Source organism: Archocentrus centrarchus, unplaced genomic scaffold, assembly GCF_007364275.1.
Source record: "Archocentrus centrarchus isolate MPI-CPG fArcCen1 unplaced genomic scaffold, fArcCen1 scaffold_24_ctg1, whole genome shotgun sequence".
In the NCBI taxonomy this organism is placed as follows: Eukaryota; Metazoa; Chordata; class Actinopteri; order Cichliformes; family Cichlidae; genus Archocentrus; species Archocentrus centrarchus.
The window spans coordinates 7225397-7237172 of NW_022060254.1; the positions used below are offsets into that span (position 1 = coordinate 7225397).

Below are 11776 nucleotides of genomic sequence, written 5' to 3' on the forward strand. Positions count from 1 at the left end.
ATTCCAGTTTGCCGTCTTACAGGATGTCTCATTTCCTAAAATCATGGTGAGGACAGAGGAGGCCTGCTGGAGGAGGTGTGATAGAGGACGCACAGGTGTGTGTTTCTGTGAGTGCTTTTACCTGTGCTGTATAGAAGAGGTGTAACAAAAATCATGAGGACTCTGTGAGCTGTTTGTTTTCATCAGTTTTAGTCATTTAAGATCATCCACAGACTGAAATGTTGATTTATATGGTAACACAAATCTGTTGTTAGGTCATTTAAACACGGGCAGGTTGCCAGGTTGGTGCTATTGTGTTTCATTGCTTAATAAATGGAGTTTTTCACAGAACCAAAGTACTGTGGTTTGAATTGACTTAACTACACTGTGCAGAAATTCTGGACATCATTTGTTTTACTAAGTCCAAAGAAACAAATGCAGTAGTTGTCGTACTCATTTAAGTTTGTTAAGCTGAAACTACAAATATAGTTCAGTTTGTGACTGAATATAGCTGAGCAGTTAAGTAAGGAAATATCTCTATGTGGGTGTTAATGAACACAGTTACATAAAGCAGAAGAAACTGTATTTTGTGACTTTATGTCAGCATGTTTAGTTAGCTGAATGTTGAACTCTTAATTAAATCCAGGTTAACTGGATATAGTTGGAATTACTGAGAATATTCAAGTTGATTACACACATGTTATTTTAAGTCAATTAATATAACATAACTTGAGGTTTGTGGAAATTGTTGAGGTCAAATTATTAAGTGAATCAAAAGAATGATTCTTTGAGTGAAGGGGACGACGCCACTGGGGTTTAAATACCCGGGTCTCTCCACCTTTTGTCTGAGAACTGAAGAAGTGTTTCAGATGAGACGTGAAACGTCTTCAAGAAACTAAAAGAAGTCCAGCTGCCTTTTTTCAACCTCCAGAGAATCTATGACCTGGATGAACCTACACAGACCTGTGGCTCTGCCACTTGATTTGCACTGAAGAATGAACCCTACACCCCCTCCCACAACACACCCTGTCTGGGTCTATATATAATATATATTTAGTGTATATATTTTGGTACATTTTTATATTATATTTGAAGTATTTTATTTTCATTTGATCTTAGTGTATAATCTGAGCATATCTTTCATCGTGGCTGGTGTGTAAGGGCAGTCATTAAAACATTTCACTGCTAGTTGAACCTTATATGATCATGAATGAGACAGATACAATTTGATTGGATTGGAAGGATTTTAATGGAGCCAACTTACAGGTGCATTACTGCCACCTACTGGACTGGAGTGTGGATGGAGATTAGCAGGGAAGAAAAAACTTTATCATCTGTTTGTAAACATTTAAAAGGCAAAAACAAGCAAAGCAAAACCTTCCTTAAAGAAAACTAATAACCCTCAGTGGCTCAAATATTGTGATATGGAAACAGGTCCTTTGGTTTTTGTGTAACTGCTGTGAGTTCCATGAACGCAACACAACAAAATCAAAGGCCAGATTGAATTCAGACAGTTGGATCAATAATTTCTATGAGCCTTTACAACAAAGCAGCTCTGCTGCTGCTGTGGAGCAAAATAATAATCAATGACAGAGCAAATGTTTGCTGTAACCCCCGGATAAGAACAGGAAAAGAAAGCATGAACAAAACGTCTGATAGAGACAATAAATCTTTGTGAGCTGAAGCTGACATAAACACACTGGAACAAACAGCAACTTTAACAGCATCAATGTTCAAGAAGGATCAAATCAGTGTTTGTGTTCATAGACATACAGAACATGGACTCATATGTGAGCCTTTGGTGTCTTTATCACTCATTTTCTGCTGTTTCATTGACTAAAACATCAACAGATGATTTTGTTAAATAGTCTTTAGTTGCAGCTGGAATCAAGAATCTGCAGTTTTCTCTCTAGTTTTTACTCACTGTGATTTAGACTCAACATTCAGGACAAAGATCAATTTGGAACAATGACAAACACAATTGAAGACATTTCCTGAATATCACTGAATAAATGTAATTGTGTGTCAGACAGTGAACAGTAATCTGTACTGACACACATGGGAAACAAACAGCAGCTCAATGATTATATCAGCATCAATAATCTGCTTCAAAAAGATCAATAAAAATGACTTCAATGCTTTCAAGTGAAAACATCAGAAAGTAACAAATGAAAACAGTTTTGTTTGGCAGCTGAAAAAGAAAGAAAATCTACATGTGATCCAAAAAGTCTCATTGTGTGCTTTGGGAATATCCTGAACATTATATAAAACAGAAAGATGTGTCCCATCATGTCATTGGTGCTAAAATCGGATTCTTTAAGCCTAAAGAAAAAAACAACACACATAAAAAAATCACCACACAGACGTTAAAAAAGAATCACTTTACTGTGAAATCTGACACATTTTGATATCACAGGTTTTGGCGTCTCCTGATTCTCCAACACTGAAATATGGGAAGAGTTTCTCACTGAAAGTGTGTCTGTAAGTGTAGATGTGAGTCATGTCTTCAGGGTTGTAGAAGGACACCTCCCCCCTGTCATAGTCCAGCTGGACTCTGATCCTCTGGAGACTCTTCTTCACTGTCACAGTCTGACCATCACCATTAGTGTATTTTCCACTGCGATGCAGCAAAGCCCAGATTCCATATTTTGGTGAAGCAGGACACTCTCCCTTCCTGTCAGCTGACTCTTTAACTAAACCCACATTCCAGTCAGGATGGTCTCCCACCTCCACCTCCCAGCTGTGTTTCCCTGAGCTGAAGCCCTCAGAGCCAAAAACATCAGCAGAATAAGTGTTTCTCTCTGGATTGTCAGGAAGCTGCTGCTTTGTGTCTCCATGTCTCACACTGGTCAGATCATCAGACAGACAGAGCCAGGGGTTTGCAGTGTTTGGGTCCAGAATGACAGGACTGAAGTGGAGCTTCTCCTTGATCTTCTCCCACACTCTGAAGGACAGGTTTCCCAGGTGTTTGGCCACATCTATCAGTGCTCCTGAGAGCAGCTGTGGATCTGACAGTGAGCTCTGGGCTCTGGCTCTGCTCTGAGTGGCTTTATAACTGCTGAGGAATGGCACGCTGTGTTTCTGCAGCTCTTCTTCAACAGCAGAGATGCTGTCTGACAGAGAGGAGATCTGCTCCTCAATCATCTTCATCTCTCTGCTCATAGTCCTCCCCTTCTGCTCCTCTTCCTCCCTCAGAGCTGCCAGTCTGGACTCCTCTTCCTCTCTCAGGAACTGGTGGAGCTTGTTGAACTCTGCTCTGATCTGCCTCTCTGTGGACAACAGCTGCTTCTTGGAGTGTTCAATCACTTCATTGTAGGTTTCCTCCACTTGTTTGTATTTGTTCCTCTTGTCCTGCAGAGACTTTAAGGCAGATTTCAGCTGCTCCTTCAGGTCACTGACTGCTTCTTCTACAGGAACCACTTTGTGAGTCTGATGGAGAGAAAACTCACACACAGGACACACAGCTCTATCTTCATCCACACAGAACCAGTAAGGAACTTCTGGATGTTTCTCACACACCACCTCCTCCCTCTCCTTCTCTTCAGGTGAGCTATCACTCTGCCTCTTAGCAAAGGAGTCAGCAAGTTCTTTGAGAGAAAGATTTATGGATTGTTCATCTTTAGAGGATCTTCTTTTACAAATGGGACAGTTTTTGTTTTTAGCTTGTTCCCAGAATTTCTGCAGGCAGCTTGAACAGAAGCTGTGGCTGCAGCTCAGAGACACAGGATCTCTGAAAGTCTCTGAGCACACGTGGCAGCTCAGGTAACTTTCAAAAAGAGCATCTTTCTCAGCCATTTCTGTAATATCCAGATTATTTAAATAAGACTCACCAGAATACAGTCCCTTTGACTTTGAGCTAATTTGTGTCCGTCAGTAAAGATCCCAGCCTTTAATGTAGCCACATTCCGCTCTGACCGACAAACTGAATCTTTAAGTTTCATTTCCTCTGTGATGGGTGGAGCTCATAAAAATGAAACTGCCATTTGAGCCTGTCTCCACTAGATGGTGCAGTTCCTCCCAGTGTTAAAGGAAAGCTGCCTCAGATGGTCACATGCTGAGAACCTGTGAACTTGTGCTGATATCATATCCAGATGTGTCGCTGTTTAACTCCTCGTATGATTTTAGGTTAGCTGAGCTGCTGCTCTACACCAACGAGCGCGATTCAACTTTCAGCCTCTTTTTCAGGCCAATTAAATGTGCTGCAGACATAAACCCACTGTCATGGTCCTGGACCGTGTGCCCAGCATTTGGTGTTTAGTTCTGGTTTCACTGAGTTTCTTCTGGTTATATTTGGATCTCCAGGTTCCCTTGGTTACTGTCCGCCCTGCGTCTCTGTCCTGTGTTTCCTGTTTTACTTTGAAAGTCCTTTGTTCCTGGTGCTTTGTGTTTAGTTTAGCGTCCCCTTGTCTCGTTTGGTTAATTACGTTCACCTGTTGCTTGTTCCCTGATGACCTTGTGTGTGTATTTAGGTCCTCAGTCTGCATGTGTTCCTTGTTGTGCCATCATCACTTACCTGCCTGCTGTGGTTCCCTCTGTCAGTCTGGATCCCTGTAGAAGAAGCTTCCTGGTTGTCCTGCATTGGGCTCCGCAGTCCTGCTGCCACAGCGGCTCATGACACCCACAGCTGCTTTCCTGCATTCAAGCTTTATTTGTTGCTGTGGAAACAAAGCTTATTCAAACTCATGTGGATGATAGTTTATTAACACAAGTTCACGCAGGAGTCTGAACTTCATGAAGACACAGCGGTCATTCCACTGTTTTTACTGCCTTTCCTCATTAATTTCACTGTGATTGATATTTACAGTGGAAATTACCCATGATGCACCTGATTACTATTTCTTTAAAAAATAGATTTAAAAAAGTGTTAAATGCTAAAAAGACCATCATGGGAGTGATGTTAGAAGGTGGAGAGGAACTATACAGAAATAAATACTGAATGATCAACAGCCCTGTAATATTTTACTAACACAGATGTGCCATATAAACTATAATATTATAATCTAGAGTGATGACCACTATTATATTAATCTTCTTACTTATTTTCCCCTTTTTGAAATTCCACTAAAACTTTAACTTTGCCCATAACTGAGCAGGACTCTTGTTTTAGTTCATAAAGCATTTGTGGTTCCAAACAAACTCAAAGATGATCTTCATGTGTGTCATAAAGCTCCTCTGGTTATCTGGATTACAGCTCTTTCTGTGGACTTTGATTCACAGCTTTGATCGTCCTGCAGCTTTGATCTCAGCACGTATTACATTGTGTATTGTAATACATTAGTTCTCATGTACTTCCCTCTGGTTTATAATTTAGTTTTTATTTTGTGTTTCAGTTTTTTAATATGAGTGTTAGGAGGAACAATTCCAAGAAAACCACATTTTTGTATATAGCTTTAAAAAAATTATATATATATAATATATCTATATATACCTATATATATATACATATATATATATATAATAGACATATACATATATATATATATATATAATATATCATGTATATATCTATGATATATATATATCTATATATATATATATAGTATAATATATATACTATATATATATATACATATACATATATATATATATATATATATATATATATATAGATATATATATATACACAACTTTAAAACACAGTTGATTGTTTGTGTGGACACATTATAAATAATCAGGCAGATTAAACATGATGATGATTGTTTCACATGCTTTCTATGGGGCTCTGTGCTGTCAGTGCAGAGCGGCGCCTTTTGTACATACCTGAGGTGACGATGAGGAGCACTCGCTGAGCATCAGCAGCAAGAGTCACCTGCTGCTGCAAAGAGGAGAAGCTCCAGCAGGGGGCGCTGTCCACCCAGTGAAGCACACACAGATGGCAGACTGATGCTGATCAGACTGATCAAGGCTCTAACTTCACATCTACATTGTTCACACAGGTCCTCCAACAACTTCATGTTAAACACAACAAGTTACCACACATTGGAACGCTTCCATCAGCATTTAAAATATTGCTCCACGTTTATTTATTGCATTGAGCTTCGGGCTGATTGGGAGGAAGGGATCCCATGGCTGTTCTTGGCAGCCAGAGAGGTTGTGCAGGAGAGCACAGGATTTAGTCCTGATGACCTTGCATTAGCACACACTGTCAGGGGTCCTTTGGCTGTGAGCAGTGACCAGCAGAGGTCCTCCGAGCCACCGGAAAACACAATAGATTGGTGTCAGTGGTTTAAGCTTTATGAGGTAGGTGAGCAAGCTAAAGAGAAGCTAGAAGGTTCTCAAAAGTAGATGAAGATTGTTTGATCGTAGAGCTGAACAGCGGCACTACGGTCCTGTGATCAGGTGTTGGTGCTGTCGCCACGTGTTGAATCACCATTTCAGGCTAAATCTTTTGGTCCTCGCACTGTTAAGAGAGCATCAGAACAGGATGAGCTGGTTGAAATGCAAACAAAAGAAAATCTAGTAAAATCTGCCATGTAAACTTGCTCAGGCCATATCATGCTCATTGCCCATCTTCAGACTGGTCTGGTGAGGCAGGTGACTCCACAGTATGTGGAAATCCTTCAGTTAGCCACTGCTGCTCCCTCCACTTCATCTCAGGTGATGAGGAGGAAGGAGGTGTACTGGAAGATGGAGGGTTACAACCTCAGCTTCAAAATTCAGAAGCTCTGAGTAACTTGTTTGCTGTATTTGGAACATTTGGATGCAGATAAGTGTAACAAGTTAACATCATTCAGGCTCATCCATCCTTATTTTCAGATACACCATCACATACTGATGTAGTGCAGCATAACATCGATGTTGGTGATGCTCAGCCTATTAAACTGCATTTTACTGGCTGTCTCCTGATAAGCAGGAGATATTAGCAGCTGAGGTACAATATATGCTAGAAAATGGCATTGCTGAGCCTTCTTCATCTGCTTGGTCATCTCCATGTTTGCTGGTGAAGAAACCAGACTCCACGTTTAGGCCTTTCACTGGCCTTCGTAAGATTAATGCAGTCACAAAGCCAGATAGAATACAATAGAATTGAATAGAATAGGGCAGAATGCCTTTATTGTCATTATACAGGATGTACAGTGAGATTGCAGGGCCACTCCTGTTCAGTGCCATGCAGTAGAAAGTCAAACTTTCTAAAATATAAATGAGAAATTTTAAAAATATACAGAAAATAAGAGAATGTATAAAAATATATATGTTGTAAATAAAATAAGTGTAGACATATAATAATGCAGATGGTGAGTGTTGCACTTGGTGCATGAATATTAGATATTACACAATATAGGAGTGATAGATATTGTGGGTGCTGCAAAGTTTGTGAGCAAGTTTGACTTTGTGAAATGTTGGCAGGTTCCTCTGACTCAGAGCAGGTTTGTTCTTTCACCTCTCCTTCAGGTCTGTGTTCATACACTGTTATTCTGTTTGGTCTTCAAACTGCACCACACACACTTTGATGAAACATTCATGTAGACATTTATTTTAAACTTTAAGAAATATAAGTTAGTGCATAAACATAAGGGTTCTGTGTGAGAATGTACAGTTTATCCATAGTTACATGTGATTTCTGCCTGTTAGTGTTACACACTGAGGAGCAGAGCAGTGTGAGTGTATAAGTCTGCTCTAATATGCAGCTCATCAGAGCTCAGGTCACATTTGATGAATAAAACTGAAGATTTAAAATTGAGCTGCTTCAAATAAAAAGCATGACAAATATTCTGAAAATCATTTAAAAGAAACAAGAACATGAAACCCAAAAACTTCCTTATAGAAACTTTATCCTGTTGGCTGCCTTTGTGTTCTTTATGGATTTAATGGAGCCAACTTACAGGTGCATTACTGCCACCTACTGGACTGGAGTGTGGATGGAGATTAGCAGGGAAGAAAAAAGTTTATCATCTGTTTGTAAACATTTAAAAGGCAAAAACAAACAAAGCAAAACCTTCCTTAAGAAAACTAATAACCCTCAGTGGCTCAAATATTGTGATATGGAAACAGGTCCTTTGGTTTTTGTGTAACTGCTGTGAGTTCCATGAACGCAACACAACAAAATCAAAGGCCAGATTGAATTCAGACAGTTGGATCAATAATTTCTATGAGCCTTTACAACAAAGCAGCTCTGCTGCTGCTGTGGAGCAAAATAATAATCAATGACAGAGCAAATGTTTGCTGTAACCCCCGGATAAGAACAGGAAAAGAAAGCATGAACAAAACGTCTGATAGAGACAATAAATCTTTGTGAGCTGAAGCTGACATAAACACACTGGAACAAACAGCAACTTTAACAGCATCAATGTTCAAGAAGGATCAAATCAGTGTTTGTGTTCATAGACATACAGAACATGGACTCATATGTGAGCCTTTGGTGTCTTTATCACTCATTTTCTGCTGTTTCATTGACTAAAACATCAACAGATGATTTTGTTAAATAGTCTTTAGTTGCAGCTGGAATCAAGAATCTGCAGTTTTCTCTCTAGTTTTTAGTCACTGTGATTTAGACTCAACATTCAGGACAAAGATCAATTTGGAACAATGACAAACACAATTGAAGACATTTCCTGAATATCACTGAATAAATGTAATTGTGTGTCAGACAGTGAACAGTAATCTGTACTGACACACATGGGAAACAAACAGCAGCTCAGTGATTATATCAGCATCAATAATCTGCTTCAAAAAGATCAATAAAAATGACTTCAATGCTTTCAAGTGAAAACATCAGAAAGTAACAAATGAAAACAGTTTTGTTTGGCAGCTGAAAAAGAAAGAAAATCTACATGTGATCCAAAAAGTCTCATTGTGTGCTTTGGGAATATCCTGAACATTATATAAAACAGAAAGATGTGTCCCATCATGTCATTGGTGCTAAAACTTTAAATATTTAGATCTGTGTCACAGTTTTCAGAAACGCCTTAAAGGTGTTACTGAATTCTGTGAACAGCATATTTGAGTCTTGGGGCTCTGAGGACGTCTGAGCTGGACCATCAGGAACTCTGTTCTGTCCAGAATGTATGTAAAAGTGTGGCTGGAGTCAGTTTACAGTGATCACATCAGATCCAGGTCCTTTTTAAACTTGTACAATTTATCTTTAGACCAATGTAGACGATTTACTACCTTGAATTGAACTATTGCATGCCTTAGACAAATTGACTAAGAATAAATATTTTGAATAACTTTTGCCAGTCTGAATCTGATATGGATTCCTCCAAGTCCTTCTCCCACCTGTATTTCAGAGAATCCAAATTGGTATCATATTATGAATTAAGCAGTGTATAAACTGTACTCATGGATCGTTTTGTGTCAGACCTACACTCCAGAATCTTATCAACAACAGAGGAAGAGGGGCGCAGAGGAAAGCACTCAGAGTTGGACATTACAAAATGTCTCAATTGCAAATATCTGAAAAACTGTGATTTATTAATGTCAAATTTCTGTACCAACTGTTCAAATGAAGCAAACCTATTATCTACATATAGATCATATAATAAACTTATTCCTTTTAGAGCCCAGATATTAAAAGCTGAATCTGTTAATGAAGGAACAAACATGTGATTATTTGATACAGGGGCTGCCAATAATAACTGTACCTTTGAATGATCTTCTACACTGATTCTAGATTTTTACTGTGTGAATTACCACTGGATTAGAAGTATATGTTGGGACTGGTTGATTAAAAGGTAACTTGGAGCAGAGTAAAGCGGAGAGAGAACTAGATACAATTGAGCCTCTTTCCAAGGCCACCCAACTTGGGACAGGAGTGTCCTTTTTTTAACCAATATAATAAGGTTCTAATGTTAGCCGCCCAATAATAGCACATGAAGTTAGGGGATGACATACCTCCAAGACTACAAGGTAATTGCAGCATCTTCCTGCCAATCCGTGGATGCTTTTATTGCAAACAAATGCTGATAATTCACTGTCCAAATTGAAAAGAAAGACTTAGTAAGGAACATTAGCACACTCTGAAATAAATAAATTAATTTAGGCAGTATAGTCATTCTAATTAAATTGATTCTTCCCACAAGGGAGAGAGGTAGGGATTCCCACCTAGCAATGTCCTGCCTAAGATTCACCACTAGTGGTAGATAATTCACCTTATAAAGATCAAGTTGATTACACACATGTTATTTTAAGTCAATTACATATAATATAACTTGAGGTTTGTGGAAATCGTTGAGGTCAAATTATTAAGTGAATCAAAAGAATGATTTCTTTGAGTGAGGGGACGACGCCCACTGGGGTTTAAATACCCGGGTCTCTCCACCTTTTGTCTGAGAACTGAAGAAGTGTTTCAGATGAGACGTGAAACGTCTTCAAGAAACTAAAAGAAGTCCAGCTGCCTTTTTTCAACCTCCAGAGAATCTATGACCTGGATGAACCTACACAGACCTGTGGCTCTGCCACTGATTTGCACTGAAGAATGAACCCTACACCCCCTCCCACAACACACCCTGTCTGGGTGTATATATAATAGATATTTAGTGTATATATTTTGGTACATTTTTATATTATATTTGAAGTATTTTATTTTCATTTGATCTTAGTGTATAATCTGAGCATATCTTTCATCGTGCTGGTGTGTAAGGGCAGTCATTAAAACATTTCACTGCTAGTTGAACCTTATATGATCATGAATGAGACAGATACAATTTGATTGGATTGGAAGGATTTTAATGGAGCCAACTTACAGGTGCATTACTGCCACCTACTGGACTGGAGTGTGGATGGAGATTAGCAGGGAAGAAAAAACTTTATCATCTGTTTGTAAACATTAAAAGGCAAAAACAAACAAAGCAAAACCTTCCTTAAAGAAAACTAATAACCCTCAGTGGCTCAAATATTGTGATATGGAAACAGGTCCTTTGGTTTTTGTGTAACTGCTGTGAGTTCCATGAACGCAACACAACAAAATCAAAGGCCAGATTGAATTCAGACAGTTGGATCAATAATTTCTATGAGCCTTTACAACAAAGCAGCTCTGCTGCTGCTGTGGAGCAAAATAATAATCAATGACAGAGCAAATGTTTGCTGTAACCCCCGGATAAGAACAGGAAAAGAAAGCATGAACAAAACGTCTGATAGAGACAATAAATCTTTGTGAGCTGAAGCTGACATAAACACACTGGAACAAACAGCAACTTTAACAGCATCAATGTTCAAGAAGGATCAAATCAGTGTTTGTGTTCATAGACATACAGAACATGGACTCATATGTGAGCCTTTGGTGTCTTTATCACTCATTTTCTGCTGTTTCATTGACTAAAACATCAACAGATGATTTTGTTAAATAGTCTTTAGTTGCAGCTGGAATCAAGAATCTGCAGTTTTCTCTCTAGTTTTTACTCACTGTGATTTAGACTCAACATTCAGGACAAAGATCAATTTGGAACAATGACAAACACAATTGAAGACATTTCCTGAATATCACTGAATAAATGTAATTCTGTGTCAGACAGTGAACAGTAATCTGTACTGACACACATGGGAAACAAACAGCAGCTCAGTGATTATATCAGCATCAATAATCTGCTTCAAAAAGATCAATAAAATGACTTCAATGCTTTCAAGTGAAAACATCAGAAAGTAACAAATGAAAACAGTTTTGTTTGGCAGCTGAAAAATAAAGAAAATCTACATGTGATCCAAAAAGTCTCATTGTGTGCTTTGGGAATATCCTGAACATTATATAAAACAGAAAGATGTGTCCCATCATGTCATTGGTGCTAAAATCGGATTCTTTAAGCCTAAAGAAAAAAACAACACACATAAAAAAATCACCACACAGACGTTAAAAAGAATCACT

The 11776-nt window shown here is 38.6% G+C and overlaps 1 protein-coding gene across 1 annotated transcript; it reads right to left on the reverse strand.

The window, feature by feature from the left end:
* Positions 1-1222: 1222 nt before the first annotated feature.
* Positions 1223-3854, reverse strand: LOC115775693 (nuclear factor 7, brain-like). Its single transcript, XM_030723169.1, has one exon. It carries the CDS (start codon positions 3772-3774, stop codon positions 2362-2364), a length of 1413 nt encoding a protein of 470 aa, XP_030579029.1. The 5' UTR covers positions 3775-3854; the 3' UTR covers positions 1223-2361.
* Positions 3855-11776: the final 7922 nt, after the last annotated feature.

Bases quoted from the DNA above. Each gene is read 5' to 3' on its own strand.
- LOC115775693 (XM_030723169.1), bottom strand. From the start codon at position 3,774: ATGGCTGAGAAAGATGCTCTTTTTGAAAGTTACCTGAGCTGCCACGTG.